Below are 20,847 nucleotides of genomic sequence, written 5' to 3'. Positions count from 1 at the left end.
TTTTGCTGTTGCTAAGCAACACTTGTGTTGCTATGCTCAATACAGAATTGTTGGAAAAAAAAGATGTATATGAAAGAATATTGGAATGAAACACCATATGGAAAGAAAAATCTTCAAACAACTGCTTAATTCATACTTTAGAGGGGACAAGCATCTATTTTTTAACCGTTATTAGGCAACATTTCTTTTGCTAAGGTTGTTTTTAGTCATATAGTAAACGAAATCAAAGGGACTTTGTGACTTCAAGTTCTTCTTGGACAAACAATGTTATTAGTAAATATTTAAATGTGTACTGTTAAAGCAATTAATATGTGATAATTTTCATTCTTAATAAAAACCGTTGCTAGGCAACCTTCCTTTTACCGGAACACAATAAAATCATTATTTTTTCAAGTGTCTACATCAATGATATCAATATAAACTTATTTAGAGAGGGGGCCAAAAACAGCCCTAATGGTACCTTCATTCATTCACATAAACTTAAAGTTATTGTCCAAAAACCAAATGTGTCTTCGGATGACAATGCAGACGACAAGGTCGCAGACAACAACAACGCAGACGACATCATAAACATTATAAAATCCCAAAAAATTTTTTGCGGTCGTAAAAAAACGCAACATTTCCATAAAATAACCAATGCAGGGACAGCAACCCAACAAAGGGTAGTCCAATTCACCTGAAAATATTTCAGGGCAGATAGATCCTGACCTGATAAACAATTTTACCCCTGCCAGATTTGCTCTAAATGCTTTGGTTTCAGAGATATAAGCCAAAATTTATATTGTACCCCTATGTTCTATTTTTTAGCCATAGCAGCCATCATGGTTGGTTCAAGTTGGTTGGCCGGGTAACCGGACACATTTTTAAAACTAGAAACCCCAACGACGATTGTGGCCAAGTTTGGTAAAATTTGGCCTAGTAGTTTCAGAGGAGAATATTTTTGTAAACGATAACAATGCCAGACGCCAAGTGTTGAGAAAAGTTCACTTGCCCCTTTGGGTCAGGTGAGCTAAAAAAGGAAATGAAGTTCAAGATACCATATTTCTCTCGAACAAATATAAATATCATTGGTATCTATTCTGCAAACATCAGAACCAAAATTGTGTTCTCCAATTGGAGAAACTTTCTTGCAAGAAGTTAGAAATCATCCTCAGACAATTTGTGTCAATAAAAAAAAAAACTTTTTATATAATGCATGATTATGTGTGTTATGCATGTAACATTTGGGGTAGGGTAAGTTAATAAGTCTATTATTTGTCATGGTCATAATGTTCACCTTTATCTAATTTGAGATGCTTTAAAAGAAAAGCTTGACAAAAAGGTTCTGTTTTACTCTCTTGTGTGTTTGTCAACAACTTCAACCATTTTTATCATGAAACAATGAACTTCATATATATATATATATTGGGGCAAAATATGGCCCTTACCAAACATACTCCTTTATATCATTTCAAAAAGATTTTTTTTTTTACAAGCAGTCAATTGAGGTTTTTGGGCATCTTTTAATATCTTGTATTATTGATATAGTATCTTTTCTGTCGTTCTAATATAGTTCTCAAATTAAGAGAATAAACAGAAGTTAAAAATCTTAATTCAAGGACAACTCCTACAGGGAGTCACCTGGTAATTCTTCTACAAATTCTGACAAATAATTGACTTCTACCCTTTTTATATAACATGAAATTTAATGAAATAACTGTTTACAAAGGATAGATGGATAGAACACTTATATGATGAATAGGTTTTACTAATCATAATCTTTTTATTTATAACAAAAGCCATTAAAATGCTTTTGAATTGCAATGTGGTGATCATTTTAAAGGTACTTTTGTTTTATTTATTGCTATTCACTAATCCTTTTTAACTTACCTGCCATAGAAGCAAATACCACTACACAATCTTCACAATGAGGAATTCCTTCGGTAGGTGGAACCTGTATTGTGTCGTTTTTCTTTACATCATTATCTTCATTCTTCATCTCTGGTTGTTGTATCTCATCATCATCCTCCTCAGGAGGAGGCATATAGCCTTTAGCATCAGCAACATCAATACTTCTTGAGTTTATTGTCAGTTTCTCAAGCTGACGATGAACTTCCTCATTTTCAACAATCGTTATTGAAGAAAATTCTTCATCTTTTTCTGATGATGTCATGTGACCTTTAGCATCTGCTACATCAGTACTCTCACTTTGTTGTTTTGATATTTGAGTGACTATTCTTGATGTCATTTTCACAGTATATCCAGCGTCTTGATTATCTGATTCTGTGTTAGTTGCTCTACTCCTACATGCCTGAAACAGATTTGAGTCAAATTAGTGAACATGAATTTGACAGCTAGTGCCCCTTAAATTCAAATCGTTCATTATTTATAACAAACATAATGTAAGACTATCTTTTTTGTCTACCCATGTGTTACAATTCTGGTTCCCAAAACCAGTTGAAAATTGCCCTTTTTATAAAATGTGGGCAAATACTAACATTTATGCTAATTATGACATGGGTGTCACACACACGTAATTGATACCAATTACCTATGCTGATGGTCATAAATAATTTGTCTACTTTGAAGTTATTTTAAAAATAATTTGAGTTACTTCCCCTTTTTTGTCACCTTTTTACAATACATTTATATGGCACAAGAACATAGTAATTTTGAAGTGCATTTCTTTCAGACAATACATGAAAATTTAAAAATCAGACCTGCACTTTTTCAATTATATTTTTAGGACAAATTATATTAAAATCAAAGAAAACTTTATCAGCTCTAACTAGCTCTAACTGAAAATATGGACAATTTTATGTTTAGACGGTCTTGAAATCTTTTAGCAGGTTCCAAAATTGCTAATTTTTAGCCTTTTTCAGGTGGACCGAATCACTACTTCATTATAAAATTCATGACTCAATTTTATTTACAATGTCATTTCTGTCTTTGTAAAAGCTAATATTTATTTTGTAATTGCCATTTGATCGTAATCTTATAATTAAAATAAATGGGGAATATTTTCAGTGGTTACAGATGATGCACCTACTTGCATTTAACATTATAAAGGGACATGTAAAAGTGACTCTACCCAAAATCATACTTGAAATGATTTTGTGGTTAAAGCACTATGTACAATATCATTACATTTGGCTGCCCGAAACTTAAAGTAGAAAACAATTCAGCAATTTTTCCATTTGTAAAGAGGCATAACTCTATAACAGTAAATGAGATGCCACAAACCTAATTTTGGTTTTGTGGTTATTAGCATTGTGTATAAGATTCATGATATTTGGTTGAGATGGACTAAAGTTAAAAAAACAGAAAAGGAAAAATCAGCAATTTTTCCATTTGTAAAGGGGTATAACTGGTTACTCTAGACAAGAGGCTGTCAGAGCGACAGCAAACTGGATTTTTTACATTTGTTTGTGTCCTGGCTGTTTTTAATATCACAAGAACCATAACAATGAAAATCATCAATATCAAACTTGACCCCCAATTTGTTATCAGTTACAGTAACAACATATTAAAATTTGAAAAGTTTTAGTTGAATGGTTCATGAGTTAAAGCATGGACATGACTGGAAAGACCTTTCAATCTTTCAAGAACCTTAACTTCTGCACGTTGAAAGTGAAAATCGTTAATTTCAAACTAGACCTCCATTTTGTCATCAGTAACAACATACTAAATTTTGAAAAGCTTTCGTTAAACAGTTCATGAGTTACAGCAAGGACATGACTGGAAACACCATTTTTCAAATTTTTAAGAACTGAACGGTGAAAGTGAAAATCGTAAATATCAAATTTGACTTCCATTTTGTCATTTTGGTTGAACGGTTCATGAGTAAATGAACGGACAACATTTGGCTGCCACCCACCCAACCACCCCCATACTAAATCAATAACGACATTTTCGTCGAAAATCCTTTTAAAAACCAATGAATCATGAAAATAAAGTTAATGTCAGATGAGCTCTGCCGATGACATGTATACCTGTATCTAAGAAAAAGACTTAATTCTGCTTAATCATACATGAAACAAGGTTAATTATGTCATGTATGTATACATATCATGAAATCTTTAGATATAAGAAGATGTGGTATGAGTACCAATGAGAAAAAGTAAAAGTAACCATTATAGGTCAAAGTATGGTCTTCAACACAGAGCCTTGGCTCACACCAAACAGCAAGCTATAAAGGGCCCCAAAAATGACTAGTGTAAAACCATAGTGTAACATCACAACATAGAAAGACACACTATAAAATATCTATTGAAATGGCTTAATTCAATCAAAATCATTACCTGTATAAAAAACAACTTCATTCTCTTATCTATTTTTTCTATTTCATTCATCTTTGTCATAAGATCTTGAGTTTTCACCTGGCCATCTTTTGTGTAAAAGTAATGTTGATAATGCAGATAGCCATCTTCTTCTTTTTCTGGTCTTTCATCTCCATGGGTACTCAAAACAAATACAAAGTACTTTACAGATGGCATCTTCATTAACTTTTCTTGAACTAAAATAAGTGAATATGATATCTGTTGTATGAAATTTGCTCTGCATTTCAAAGGTGCCAAGATTTAAAATCAGCACATTTAAACTAATTTGGATTTGCTTTTATATTACTTTGGGTTTTTTTTGTGCTGAATTTTAGTTTTGCTTTGCTTATTTCTCATTCTGGATATGGGTTTTATACATTTATGCAGCCTTTATTGTGACCTGTAATTGATGACATCTCTGTCCATCCAAAGAGGTGGTATAATTGACAATGAGATTGATAAGCACCAATAACAAAATTATGTGGGTAGTTGTCAGCAAATATAGGTAATCATGCAGCCTTTGACAATTAACAAAAACCATACTACATAGTCCGCTTAAAAGGCCAAGACATTACTTGGGTTAGACTTGGGACAGGCAGATATAAAATAATCTGAGATCATCGTGGTTTTTTTGTTTGGTTCATGGTGCTCTGTCTTTAGTTTTCGATGTTGTTTTTTTGTATTCTGTTTTTTTTGTTTAATGTTGTTTGCCTTTTATTGTTTGTTTCTGCCATCCCTTTTTCAGTTTATTGGGTAGATCTCTTTTTAGGTTTAAAAAGTTCATAGCAATGCTTTTTCAATAAATCTCACCACGAGTCCACGAGTGATTATTGCTCTTTGACAATAACATAATATAATACAAACCAAATATAAGTGGTGCTTTCAAGGATATAGCGCTTTAGGGTTATTAGAGAAAAATAACATAGTTTTGTTATTGTGGACTAAAAAAACATATTTATGTTAAATTTTAGAAAAAAAAGAGTAGACAACACATGAAAGTAATAACACATGTATGATATTTTTTTCGAATAACCCTATAGAGTTATACCCTTGACTGACAAAAGCACAAATGACAAAGAGGTTACTGAACATCTACAATGATCTTATTCTATTTTAATAAAATTAGTGACAAATATTTTGGTAAGAGATTCAATTTAAAGAATTTGAAGGCCAGACAGTGACTTACAGTGGCTAACCTTCTACTTTCTTTTGGCCTCTGGTTATTAGCTGATGGATTGTTTTCTCATTGACAATTACACCACATCTTCTTATTTTTATAATAACCATGTTAATAGTGGAAATAATTTCACTTGCCAAGTACAATTCAATATCGTAATATGCAGGACTTACTCCTCATTTCTAATTCTGTATTGTAAAAGTTGCTTGTTTTATTTACAAATGTCAGAACTTCACAGTCATCATATAACTTCCAAATTTCCTCCATGGTTTCTTTATCCGTATGGCCACTTGGTCTTTCAGTCAGATTCACTGGGTTCTGTTTAAAAGAAGTATGTGTGCAGATTACTGCTAATCCTCTCCCTTTACTTTCATTTAGAATAGCTTCTTCAGATTTACTGCAATAAATATTTTCTTCAATGTAAACAATGATTACAATTATTCTTATTCTCTATTTCATTTATTTGCTATCATTTTTTTATCTTATGTTTATAAATATATTCCTATTTCTATATGTTCTATGTAGATGCAGATTAGCTTTTTTCCTGTGACATATTATGTTCTGACTGCATGTGAAACTTAAAGAAAACAAAGGAGTAGGTCCAGTAAGTGCCGATTTTGGCCTCAACTTTCAGATTCATCTGACAAAAGATTTGATTCAATTAGTTTAAGTAAAAGATTGAAGTGATTTAGTAATTAAAAACACTCCATTGAATTCAAGCTCAAATATGAAAAATCTATCAAATATGCCAAAAAATGTCACTTTTTAGATGGTTTTTGTCAAAAATGAAAGTGGCTGCAATAGTGTTCATCCTCAACCTTTATGTACGTTATGTATTATCATCAATTACAAATTAAATTTCAATATGAAGAATGAACACAAATGCGGCCACTTTTAATTTAGACAGAAACCGTCTAAAATTTAACTAAAATGCTAAAATTGTGAAGATTTCAGTAATTTAGCATGACTTAATGATGCTAGTACCCAATATATGTGCATTGTATTGTCAAAAATAGCCCATATTTCTGCAGCAGAAGCATTCTTATTTCCAATAAATAACTAAAAGTTTACATTTTAACAGTTTTGTAAAACTGACATATTTTGGGGCCAAAAAGGGGTCTTACTGGACCTACTCCTTTAATTTCAATGAGACATCATTGAGATGGGGGTCATCTGTGTAGGCCCTGCTACAAATAATTGGTTTAAATACATGTTAAGTATAAACGTTGAAATCTTAACATATAGAGCGGACATGATCTTTACCATAGGACATGGGGTAGTCAACTGAAACCAGTTTTTAACCTTTCACCTAGGAAGTTGTACATACATTATGACACACCCTCTGGTGTTGATTGATATACATGGCAAGTATAAAGTTGAAATAGTCACGGTTCTCAAGATGTAGAGTGGACATGATCTGTACCATAGGACATGGGGTTGTCAAATGAAACAAAACTGAAAAGTTTTTGACCTTGAACTTTGACCTAAAAATTTGCAACATTATGACACACCTTCTGGTGTTTAAAATGGTGTTGGTTAAAAATAAAATACATGCCAAGTGTAAAGTATGAAATTATCATAATTATAATGGTTCTCTAGATACAGAGGGGACACAATTTGTAATTGACAGACTTGCAGATGGACAGACAGACTGATCACTATAGGGCGATTCGCCACTAGGCTGGGCCCTAATTATTTTATCTAAACTTGGCAGTATTGGCATGATAGTAGAGACAAAAGATACCAAAGGGACATCCAAACTCATTTGTCAAAAGCAAACTGACAACGCCACAGCAGCACCTTTCAATCTCTCACACCAGCCTGCCACTTTCAAAGTGAAATGTTTTTTTATTTTGTAATAACTAGTAACATTTAGATATATTAAAAATTTCTTTCAGAAATCAAATGCACATTGCAAATTAACGTGCAGAAACTTTACATATATCACAACATTCAAGGAAACAAGTTGCTATCAAAACTGTCCATGAGACACATATCCCCCTGCCTATAAAATATATTTTTAACTATATTTATAATGTAGATAGACAGGACAAAATTGAAATTGGTTAGTTTATCAAAATCTGTGACATAGCACATTTACTGTAACTTAACTTTAACATCATTTATAAACTGCTGTGATTAGTATTAGGAAGGAAACTTGAGATATATACCTCATAACTTCATGAATTCGGGATACACAGCCAGATTTTGCTCATGTGAATTTCATGTTAATCATATTACATGAATCAACATTTCACGTGAAATTTCCATAAATTTAAAATGAATTTAACATATAGGTAGATAACATGGAATCCACATGATTTTTTTAACATTAACATGTTAATTTCACATGAACAAAATTTGCCTGTGTATATTCTGTGTATCTCACTTCCTCAAGGTAAATTTTCTTGCTTGCTAGACAAAGTAGATCAAATACATCTTCTAAACTTACACATCTTCTTTATGCAATGTATCTTCTATAACTTCTTTCCTTGAATCATCTTTGTTGAGTTTGAGCTCAGTTTCCACTTCAATATTACCCTCAGGATGTTTTGAACTTTCTATTACTTTAAACTGTTTCTGTTTACTGCTTTGACCACCATCTAATTCTACAAAAGTTCAGATAATTAACTTAATATTGTTCTCTAAAATTCTTATCAATCACAAAAATCACCTTTAACAAAAACTAAAAACCCTTTCTTCTAAAAACAAGTTTTGGATAGAACTAGAGACTCCAATGAGCAGATATACTCACCTATTGTGTTTTCATGACAGGGTGTAATCTGAGTTCAATTTGACAAGGATATAACATACATGTAATGTACGCAAGACACAAGCTTCAAAATAATGAAAATTGGATATAATTTTGAGAACAGATCTCTTCTCTAGAGATGAATAAGGTTAGTATGTACTTAACTAACAATGATCGCTTAGTTTAGGCCAAATATGCCCCACAGTTGGTCATCAGGTGCAAAATATTAGTTTTGAGGATTTTTCGTCCCATTCATTGACCTAGAGACCCGAGGGATGCTGTGGTCTACATGGAGTGGACCCCAGTGAACACATTTATCACAACAGTTCTTTGGTCAGAGGGAAACCGGTTTTGGTACAGCAGCCTACAGAAGGTCATCTTGACCCAAAAAAATTAATTTCTCGCTTTTTTTTCAATTTTTAACTTCAACTGAGACTTGGTAATTACTTGGAAGCTAGAGCAGAACCTCATGACATGCTCTGATCATTATTTCTTACAATAAATTATAAAACATTTTGATTAAGCATGATATACATCCGAGGAAAAGGCTTTTAATTTATGGAGAGAAGCTGTATGTTATCCCACCATTTTTTAAGCCTATAATAACGACATGTATGTTATTTTTTTCTAATAACTTCTTTAAGTTTATACCCTTGACTGATAAAATTAAAATATAATGTAAATCAATATTCACACTAAATTAAAGATTACCATCTTTCTCTGAACTGTCCTCAACATTAGCACTTTTTCCACAAACACCACAAAACTTTGAGGTTGGTGACAAAATATTTTTACATCGGCCCTTGTCTGTCTCAGCAAGGCAAAGATTTTTATTGTCTATCTCACATCCACATTCTGTGCAAAACTTTTGTGCCAGTTTCTGAAGTGAATCACAACAAGGACATCTTTTTATCTTGTCTTCATGATCATCTATTTCAACCATCTGACCACATGCTCCACAGAAATTATCACTAGGGGCCACATCTGCACCACAGTTTGTACATTTCATTTTAAAAACTCAAGACCTACAAAAAATATTCATAGAAGATGTATATATGCATCATGTACATGTATTAATGCAAAAACATGCACTGGTATGCAATTTTGATGTACCAATAAAATTAATAAAGAATGATAGAAGATTAGTTCATGTACAACCATACACAGTATCGCTATTTGTCTACAATTACCATGATAACTTGACATTACAGAGATTCTCCTATAATTTTGATGACATAATAAAAGATATATTAAGCCACAATGGAAAAGTGATTATTGTATGATGTCAATACTTCAAAAAAAGCAAATTCTCTGGTCAAGTGGCACAGATTTCAAAATAGAGATTATAAGGTCTTTTGTCATTGTTTGTGGTAGTTTCACTTTGAAAAAATTACTTTATACATTATTTATTCATGCAGGTATTATATTACACAGTTATAAAAAAAAGTATATAATAAATACAGGCGGAGTTAGTATTCCATTTTAAAACCTGTACATTTGTATTTGTTATTTTTATTTGAATCACCTTGTACATGTTGTATAAATCAAAGTGCTCATGATCACTGAAGGGTAACGATGGCTTTCATTTGGCAATTTTGGGGATTTTTTAAATTAAATATTAAATTTTACTAGGCTAGGCAAATAAAATATTTGAGTTGGAATAGAACCAATTGATTTTATAAGAGCATGAAGAGATTCATGAGGCAGCAACCATTTGATTTTCTGGGGGGGGGGCTATGGTTTTTTTTTCTGTGCAAACTTTTTTTTTTCGCCTGTGGCGAAAAACAATCTATTTTTTTCGCGACAAGTCGAAAACAATTTTTTTCTTTCAATTTTAGCATTACATATAGTGGCAGCTGAGGGTGAAACAAACAATTTTTTTTTCTCAGAATCAAAAACAAATTATTTTTTCTCCAAAAACTGGAAACAAACTTTTTTTTCCAAAAAAACCCATAGCCCCCCCCCCCAGAAAATCAAATGGTTGCTGCCTTACTTACAATGTATGTTAAATTTCTAACCAAACAAGAATGTATCCCCAGTACACGAATGCCCCACTCGCACTATCATTTTCTATGTTCAGTGGACCGTGAAATTGGGGTAAACCCTCTAATTTGGCATTAAAATTTAAAAGATCATATCATAGGGAACATGTATACTAAGTTTGAAGTCGATTGGACTTCAACTTCATCAAAAACTACCTCGACCAAAAACTTTAACCTGAAGCAGGACAGACGGACAAACGGACGAACGAACGAACGAACGAACGGACGGACGGACGAACCGACGCACAGACCAGAAAACATAATGCCCCTCTACTATCGTAGGTGGGGCATAAAAAATGTTTTTACCATTATTGTAATCCACATACATGTACACAGGCGTATGACATTTGCGCTGATTTCTAAAAGGTTCAATATTTCATTTGCGTCGATTTGATTCTTTCATTCACGCCGATTGTTCACAGGTAAACATGGTAAAATACATTGTAACAGGTGAATGATTTTTTTTTGTATTTATCAACATACATTGTAAACTCTTCGGTTAGCCAGTTTTACATGTAACAGGCTATTATTTGAACTTGGAATTATTTTTAATAATGGAATTTGCATAATTTCTTGTGTTTAAAATTTTTTAATAAATTCCATGTTTATTTGGTATTATAATCTTTTGAGCGGTTTTAAATAACACTTTCCATACAATGTATTTTGGTTAGATAGTGTTGTGCGCGGCACAGTACATTCTATTGAAAATATACTATTTTCTTTGTAATAGAAAGTGTTGTGCGCAGCACAGAACATTTCAGTACAGAATAAACATGGAAGTTATTAAAAATTTCAATAACAAGAAATCAAGCAAATTCCATAATTAAAAATAATTCAAAGTTAAAATAATACCCTGTTATATGTTACCAATTGTCAATAGATCAGAGGTTCAAATTAACATTTGGTGCTAGAAGGTCCAAAACCTTTGACACTCCAAACTGAAAGGTCATGAAGGTCCACCACTTAAACTCAAGGTCCTACTTGAAATATTTCATAACACAGTAAGACACAAAATTACTGTGCTTTTGGTGTTAGGTTAGCTTGTTTCATCGTCAGTGTAACTGTTGTATATTATGTTCAATAATAGATGTAATTGTCTTGTATATTATGAATTCAACCAATATTTTTTTTGTGTTTTGGGAGGGTGTCACTGTGGGTGGGTGTGTTGTCTCAACGATTGGTAATTAATGACTAATTATATACCATTATCTTGCTACAATGTTTTGGTTTTTACCATGATATAAACATGATAAAGGGCAATATGTATCTCTTTTTTTTTAATATTGTTATATTCATCATGTTCATACTGGAGTATACAATTAAAGTAACAGTTCAATTACAAAGCTGTTTAAGTGTACCATATCTACAATTTTTTTTGTACCTTCATGACCAATATTGGTAAGAGATCTTGACAAATGATGTTAACGGTAATTTTTGGTGGACGACGATAAAATGTACACTTCCTTTTAGATGATAAAAACATCGACTGATTTTGAGGAATCACTAAAAAAAATTCCAAAAATGACGGTAACAATAATTATTTGAGAACTCTAAGGATATTTTGAAGAATCACAGTAAAATTTTAACCAATTTGACGCTATAAACGGTAGCCGATATGACTGTTTGACGCCTGACATTATTAAAGGGCATAGTAATTTACTATCATCGTGTTATGTGTTTTTGTACTAATTACAATTTTCACTTCTTACGGATTACACTGTTGAGTTTTTATTTAAGTGTGTACTCAAATTTTCAAAGCATATTCTGTCGAATGTTTTTATGTATCTAGATTTTTTTGTCAAGGCTTACTACGCTTTTTTACTGTTTCCGATTATTTTGCGATTTTCGTATGTCAAAAAACAGGTTCATATGTATTAGTATGAAGTAAAAACTGAATCAGTACACGGACAGGAAATGACTATAAAATCCGGAAATGAGTACTTTTTACAGTCGTGGTTCTGGTAATTGCTTGGATTATAAAAAAAGGTTATCTAAAATCCTTTAAGTACTAAAACTTACTAGTAAATAGTAATTGGTTGATGTTTCATGTGCTGAAATCTAACATTTTGATTTTTTATTTCAGATTGACACTGGGTTTCTGCAAAAGACCTTATTTTTTTAGTTCAAAATGCAGTTTTCAAAAAATCTGTGATCAAATGTCAATAGCTAAGACTGTTTTCATCTTTATCATGTTTATGTATTAAGGTAGTATAAAAAGAATTGTCAATAGAATGTTGAATGAATGGAGTTTGAACGAATCCAGGTCTGTTCGCGCCCATTCACGTTTTCACCCATTCACGTTCGCACCTCAAGTCCGTTCACACCCTACACTTTCGCGCCCCATTTTTTATTGGTTTAGTGTTTAATGACCTTGTAATCAACTTTTGGCAAGTGTATTCCTTTAAGTATAATTTGTTGTCATTATCTCAAAATAAATTGAGACAATGTTTTTTGTGTTGAATAAATCTTAATGTCTCAAAATAAATTGAGACAATGTTTTTTTTGTGTTGAATAAATCTTAATCATGTTTTGGATTGTGTATTGTTAAAAAAAATTAATCAGTTTCTAAATAAAGGGAGATTCTGTCAACGTTATTTTTTTTTGTGTTGAATAGTTCTTAGTCGTGTTTTGGTTAGTGTATTGCTATAACTTTATTTCATTGTTTCAAAATAAAGTGAGATTCTGATAACGTTTTTTTTTAAGCTGTCACAGTAAAAACAATTACATGTATCTTCTGTGTTTTTCACTTAAAATTTTCAATTTTTTAATCATACCAAGCTTAATATATGCACTATTTCCATCAAAGCAATTTAATTTTTTAATTATTCAACTAGAATTTGCTTTAAAATTGGGTGTGAACGATGGGAACGTTTTTTTGGTGCGAATGTGCGAACGTGTAGGGTGCGAACGGACTTTGAGTGCGAATGTGCGAAGTGCTTACGTGTAGGGTGCAAAAGTGTATTGGGCGCGAACGGACCTGATTCCAGTTTGAACAACCATTTAATATACATGTAAGAACCCAGTTAACTTTAACTCGTTAGTTAGAAATAAAAACTACCTAACCAACACATGACAGTCACATGTCTTGAAGATCTGGTGTCTGAAAGACAAACAACATAGCTGTACTTCATGTAACCCTTCATACTTTTTCTCAACAACTATTCTAGTGATGCCTATTTTTGACATGAAAAAAAATGGCTAAAACAGGTCAGTTATATTAAATTTGTTCTAACATCTTTTAAAGCGATTTTGAATATGTTTTGAAATTGTCAAGTTGTAGTGTGGTTGTTGTTCCAAATACAGAAACCGAAAAACACGTCAAAATATACACATGTGCAATCGAAACCGATGAAATATGGATGATACGAAAACATATGACACAAGGATATGTGCTCATTTGAACTTAATCATAATCATATAATGTAAATTTTTAATCATGTTAATAGTATACAAAAAAAAATTATTTATCACTTGAAATGTACCCCTCATATAAAAATGGAGAGTCATTACATCGGGGGTTATCCTTTTTTTTGAGGGGTTGATCCCAAACTGATGATATTTAGCTAGTTCAGTAGTTGAAAGTTTACCTTAATGTGTTCTCAACCAAAATTTGTAATTCTCATATGCTTAAAGAGAATTTTTTGACAATTTTTGAATTTTTAAGGTAAAATTATGTTGTATTCTACTAAATTTTTCAATGTCCAGAGAAAATGTTACGGCCATGTTCCATATTCGGAATATTTCTACTATATTGCATTTGTTTAAGTATCAACATATGCTCATTTTACCAAAAATCATACTGATTCATTTATTTCTATGAATAGTAGATGCTACATAATGAATTTTATTGGGTCTTAAAGATTATGGATGCTCTCTCGATTATATTAATAACTTTTGTATTTGTGAAATTGTTTTGTATAAAAAGCACTTCTTATTTCTGTACATAGCATATTTCAAAAAAGTGTCTGCGGATAATGAAGAAAAAGATTAAAATTGCATCTTCACCTTTGATAGATGCTGATGTAATTCTTTTAATTTCATATTGAATACCTCAACGTTTGGATGCTGGCTTCCAATTATTTATAGATTCTGGCATCCCAACATATCAGGAAACTGACATCCCAACATATCTGGATGCTGGCATCCCAATATATCTGGTTACTGGCATCCCAATATATCTGGATGCTGGCATCCCAAAATATTCGGATTCTGGCATCCCAAAATATCCGGATGCTGGCATCCCAATATATCTGGATGCTGGCATCCCAAAATATCCGGATGCTGACTTCCCAAAATATCCGGATGCTGGCATCCCAAAATATCGGGATGCTGGCATCTCAATATATCTGGATGCTGGCATCCCAAAATATCTGGATGCTGGCATCTCAATATATCTGGATGCTGGCATCCCAAAATATCTGGATGCTGGCATCCCAAAATATCCGGATGCTGGCATCCCAATATATCCGGATGCTGGCATCCCAAAATATCCGGATGCTGGCACCCCAAAATATCGGGATGCTGGCATCTCAATATATCTGGATGCTGACATACCAAAATATCCGGATGCTGGCTTCCCAAAATATAGGGATTCTGGTATCACAACCTTGCAGACATGTACCATTTTTAACCGGATTTTTGTGACAAAAATGTCGGTTATTGATTTGGGGATGTACGGCGGGCGGGCGGTCGGGCGGGCGGGCGGTCGGGCGGGCGGTCGGGCGGGCGGCAATCAAATGTTGTCCGTGCATTAACTCATGAACCGTTCAACCAAAGCTTTTAAAATTTTAATATGTTGTTACTGACAACTAAATGAAGGTCAAGTTCAATAATGGCGATTTTGACTTTTACCGTTCAGGAGTTATGGTTCTTGAAAGATTGAAAAATGGAGTTTCCAGTCGTTTTCGTGCATTTACGCATGAACTGTTCTACCTAAGCTTCCCAAATTTTAATATGTTGTTACTGATGACAAAATGGAGGTCAAGTTCAATAATGGCGATTTTGACTTTTACCGTTCAGGAGTTATGGTTCTTGAAAGATTGAAAAATGGAGTTTCCAGTCGTGTCCGTGCATTTACGCATGAACTGTTCTACCTAAGCTTCCCAAATTTTAACATGTTGTTACTGATGACAAAATGGAGGTCAAGTTCAATAATGACGATTTTGACTTTAACCGTTCAGGAGTTATGGTTCTTGAAAGATTGAAAAATGGTGTTTCCAGTCGTGTCCATGCATTTACGCATGAACTGTTTTACCAAAGCTTCCCAAATTTTAATATGTTGTTACTGATGACAAAATAGAAGTCAAGTTCAATAATGACGATTTTGACTTTTACCGTTCAGGAGTTATGGTTCTTGAAAGATTGAAAAATGGTGTTTCCAGTCGTGTCCGTGCATTTTCTCATGAACCATTCAACCAAAGCTTTTGAAATTTTTATATGTTGTTACTGATGGCAAATTAGAGGTCAAGTTCAATAATGATGATTTTGACTTTTACCGTTCAGGAGTTGTGGTTCTTGAAAGATTGTGAAATGGCGTTTCCATTCACGTTGTAAGCTTTTCAAATTTTAAGATGTTGATACTGATGACAAAATGGAGGTCAAATTTGATATTGACGATTTTCACTTTCACCATTCATCAGTAATGGTTCTTGTGATATTGCCAGGACACAAATAAATATTAATAAATCCGGTTTGCTGTCGTTGTGACAGCCTCTTGTTCATTATGACATACGAATTTAAATGCTGCTTCCTACTTAATTGGATTTTAGTATTAATCCACCAATATAACACCTAGTACATTTCCAGTTTAATGCATATTGAGAATGTGACATCATAGGTAAGAGTGTGAAATGTATAATTGACCAACAAACTGAGTCTGAATTGTAAAGTGCTAGTTGACCATGTGAATGCTGATGTCAACAATTTGATATTTATAAAACTATGTCAATGTACTACCGGTAAGTTTCCAATAATTAGCCAATTTTAATGTTATTTTTCTGAATTTGATTACCATTATGTAAGACATGATGTATACATGTTATTGACTATTGTGGTCTCGAGACAATACATTTATATATGATGACATCAGGACTATAATTTTCAAATCTGATATGCTCATGTTTCGAGTGTTCATAGAATTTTTTTTTAAATAAGCTTAATGCAATTGCCAGCTGAAATCATATCAAGTTTAGTAGTTCCCAAGGCTTTCAGAAATCAACTGGACAAAATTTTTAAAAAATGCTGCTCATTTTGTATGGCATTTTATCAATCAAATAAATTTGCCCAATGACCATCAACCTTGGGAATGTCTGATTAACTAAGTCATCCAGGACAAACACTGACTCTACAAAACGGATTTGTGACTGTACCTTTATCAAAATGCTAAATATGAGGTGCATTATATTTAAACCTGCATAATAATTTTTGTTTTGTGTCTATGAGAAACCCCATTGGCATCCAATGTATAAATTATGAGATTTGTTTCCCGCAATTGCCTGTATACAATAAAACGTGTACCACAATGCAATATTTAAAAATAATCTATTATTGATACTAGTGCACAGTGTCTATGATCTGTACGTACTGGATATTGTCAGTATCTCTGGACTTGCTGTATACATCTTCCAATGAGTCAGTACATTTCATTTTATTAACAAAACTTACATTTTCTTTATTACAATCATTATTAAACTTGTATCTTTTTTCTGTATTTTAATATTTCAATATTTGTTAATCATTTAATCAAATCAGTTACACGAACTGGAACTTTCTATTATCATGTATTGCTAGTAATCTGAAATCAGCTGGAATCACAAATGATCTGGTGCTGTTTGGATGAATCGTCGTCCGAGTTTAACCTGTCCAATAACTATAGAGTGTTGCGATACATTAATACACAACACATGAATAGTAACCAGAAAGGTGAAGCCACTTCTTTACAAATGCTGAAAAGAGAAATAATAATTATTATATACATGTATGAAAGATTTTCAACAATAAATTTTCGTTGTACAATCACAACACTAGGGAACGAGAAAACGCATTATTATTCGAAGAAAACCTTCATTTAAACTTCTTTTAAATTAAGTTTTCCACACCAATATATGCCTGTTGTTAATATTCAAAACACATACATTTGACATATGAACCACTAGTTCAATTGATTTTTTTTATAGAACAACATCCAGGTCTATACTGTACATTATCAAAGGGAGAAAAGATTATTTTTTTTAGAAATACATCCTACATGTATTTAGCGACTTTCGTGAAATTTAATTCCCATCCAAGGGTGTATTCGGTTAACACCTTTTTTAAATTTGTGTGGTTTTTTATTTTTATTTTAGCCTAGTCCTGGAACACAAAACTCTTGTAGCGATATTTACATTTTCCTTAATTTTCGTATATTCTTTTCATTCATTTTGCAAATTTGCTATATATATGCATTGCTTTTATTATCAAGCTTCCACCGAGCTTCGTTTAAAAAAAAAGAAGAAATAATCACGAAAATATCAGCTTAAAAAAGATGACTCCGAGGCATATTTGTAAGACTAGCTTGACCCATAAAACTATACATGTAACCTATTATTATTAATTCTTGCCAGTAAGCTAACTCAAGTACAAAATGTATATATATTAGAGTAAATTTATTTTGAAATCGGTAAATCTGTTATGTATGATAAGCGTTTCTTTCTTTTAAAACATAGTATTTCAAATTTTACATTCAATCTGATTCATATATGACTATGCAGTATGAGTTTTGTTCATTGTTGCAGGCCATATGCTGACATTTAATTGTAAACTGCTTAGTCATATTAGTGCTATATTATTTGGTCTCAGTCCGGTGGAGAGTTGTCTCATTAGCAATCATACCATTACTCAGATATTACTCGGACTTCAAACGGCTGTTTTGCAAGACAAGCTAGGCCCATGAGCGTAGGAAGCCAAGACTCAGAGTAATCTCGGACGGGCACAAGTAAACTGGTTTTAGACCCTTGCAAAAAAAGGCAATCAACACGTCAATTTTCTAGACCGAAAATTAATCTGAAATTAAGTTTTTCATACTTTATTTTTCTTGAACTCAAAGGACTCTTACCAGTGATGCATTTTAATGGTTTTCTTATAGGTTGTCTAGAGGTAAACAAATTAATTTTGCGGACCCAATATTTTTACTGGCCATGGCCATATTGATGGTGGTTAATCGTCTCGGTGGGGTTATGTCGATCATATTTTTGTCAAAACTATTCATAACTTCATGAAAAAGTACATATTTCCATAAGGCAAAATAAAAAATATATAGCCTATGTGTATTTCCTATTTCCATACCTACCCTAATATAGAAATAGTGTTCCTTCAAGTTTTTTGGTAATTTGGCACTAAGTACTGTTACAGTCATAATTTCTCTCTCATAGACTCGATGTAAAAAAAAGGTAAAAACTCTCATAGTCATATTAAAGTATGTCTGTCTTGGAGGCTCTTCGCTACCATAGGCGGATCCAGCCCCCCTCCTTTTTCGTGAGAAAAAATTTGGTTTATTATACAGGTAAACACTAAAAGATGACTTTAGCGGGTCCCTTTGTTGCCTAACCATTTAAGCCTGTTATTTTCCCTCTGGAAGTAATCAGAATTATATTATCCGGCTGGCGTATCAAGTCACTGAAATGCGTCCGATATTGCTCGGACTTCAAACAGCTGTTTTGCAAGACAAGCTACATGTATTAAAAAAAAAATAGGCCCATGAGCGTAGGACGTCAGAGTAATCTCGGACGGGCACAAGTCAAATCGTCTCCTATAGAAAAATTCGACATCTGATAATATATATATATATGAAACCATTACAGACATACAGTTGTCGAGTTGAGTAGGATATTCCTTATGAATGGCTAAATCTGAGAAATCTCGGACTACGAAGTGCATGTAAAATATAAGCAAATCTACTTTGTCTTACCTGTATGAGTAGCGTTCTATTGCGTATATGTTTCTGTTATATCAAAATGATAATAAATTGCGGCATACTGGCCAAAGAAGTGTTTTTCGTCCTTCCCCTTGCGTCCATTTCGCCGATTTTAAACATTCTTTTTACATGACGTCATGCGGGTGGGATTTGCCGCAATTAGCGTAGAAAAATAGTGCAAGCGCTTTCAGTATTAAACATAAGAAAAACTAATAAATAATAGAATATTAAAAGGGTTACCTGTTTTAATTACTTTTCAAAAAATATTTACATCGGTATAAGTGATTCTTGAGATTTGATTTCTTATCATGTTTACTGTCTCTGCATGAATCTCTACGCATGATGGTAAAACACCTGTTACGTCATAATATCCCTGACGTCATTAGATAAAGTGTTGGGAGGAAAACAACAAACGGATTTTTGTTGTTGTTTTATTTTTTGCATTACACAAAATTATGCATTGGAGTACATCTATAGAAATTCGGCCAACAGTATATCAAACAGAACTTGTAGGATTACTGCATTCGGATATTTTGCGATGTCTGCACTCCTACAGTTTTGGATGCCAGCATCCAGCTTTTTCGGGATGCCAGCATCCCAATAAAACGGGATGCCAGCATCCCAATATAACGGGATGCCAGCATCTCAATATAACGGGATGCCAGCATCCCAATATGACTGGATGCCAGCATCCCAATAAAACGGGATGCCAGCATCCCAAAATAACGGGATGCCAGCATCTCAGTAAAACGGGATGCCAGCATCCCAATATGACTGGATGCCAGCATCCCAATAAAACGGGATGCCAGCATCCCAATATGACTGGATGCCAGCATTTCAATAAATAGGAAATCCAGCATCCCCAAAAAATAAAAAAATATTTAAAAAAAAATATATGCAAAACTAGCATCCTAGTAAAAGTAAGATGCTCCAGTACATTATTATTTTAACAGCAGCATCTACATCAAATTTTAATGCTGGAAGCATATAAAATCAAACAGACAGCATATGTACTATAAAAAGATGCTACCTTATACAAAATATGAAAGCAATTAAAAAATTGAGAAATACTTTGACAAATTATTCAAAATTAGCATCTTTTCATTGACATATGCTATTTCCTAGTTATTTCACGGAATGTATGACAAAAACTGTACATGAGAATTTGAAATTTTAGTTGAGAACGCATTACTTGAAGCCCAGTAGTACCATTATGACCTAAGAAGTGTCAACCACTTAAACGCACTTAAATACCTGTAATAATTCAAACTAAGACTCTCCTGTCATCCTGTTTGTTGCGTATATAAGAAATATACGTACACAACAATGACGGAGTTAATACAATTTTTGGAGCTTCCAGGAACACTTTAAATAGCCGCTTACATCATTGTGGAAAATACCACGGCTTACTTGTTTCTCAACACAGACGGACTGCACAGGTCATGTGACCGGCGAGACCTGGGTTGAGTTCAACTTATATCGTAGCAGCTACGTAGCTGCTATCAATATCTATGTAGCAACTAGTATATAGCTACACGTACACGCTACGTAGCAGCTACGATATTAATCGCAACCCAGCGCTAATATTCTTTCGCTTAGCGAAATCAACATAATTTGCTCATGTTAAC

At 33.0% G+C, this 20,847-nt stretch overlaps 1 protein-coding gene across 3 annotated transcripts in view; it reads right to left on the bottom strand.

Annotated features, from left to right (window-relative positions):
- LOC143063079 (uncharacterized) overlaps positions 1 to 20,640 on the bottom strand; it is a 151,381-nt gene extending 130,741 nt beyond the window's left edge. For 2 of the 3 annotated variants that reach the window (XR_012974934.1, XM_076235014.1), the window contains exons 1-6: positions 20,474 to 20,618; positions 8,939 to 9,252; positions 7,928 to 8,084; positions 5,649 to 5,872; positions 4,281 to 4,495; positions 1,870 to 2,290 (exon numbers count right to left, since the gene is read on the bottom strand). Coding sequence is in view for 2 of the 3 variants with exons in the window: in XM_076235014.1 (XP_076091129.1) it covers positions 1,870 to 2,290; positions 4,281 to 4,495; positions 5,649 to 5,872; positions 7,928 to 8,084; positions 8,939 to 9,236 (1,315 nt within the window). In the remaining variant the exon portion in view is untranslated. Of the gene's footprint in view, positions 1 to 1,869; positions 2,291 to 4,280; positions 4,496 to 5,648; positions 5,873 to 7,927; positions 8,085 to 8,938; positions 9,253 to 20,473 lie in introns of all 3 variants that reach the window. The other variant, XM_076235015.1, reaches the window with a different exon arrangement.
- Between the last annotated feature and the right edge of the window lie 207 nt (positions 20,641 to 20,847).

The sequence above is a fragment of the Mytilus galloprovincialis genome, chromosome 2 (assembly GCF_965363235.1).
Source record: "Mytilus galloprovincialis chromosome 2, xbMytGall1.hap1.1, whole genome shotgun sequence".
Taxonomy (NCBI): domain Eukaryota; kingdom Metazoa; phylum Mollusca; class Bivalvia; order Mytilida; family Mytilidae; genus Mytilus; species Mytilus galloprovincialis.
Note: the sequence above shows the minus strand (reverse complement) of the source record. Positions and strands in the feature narration are given on the sequence as shown.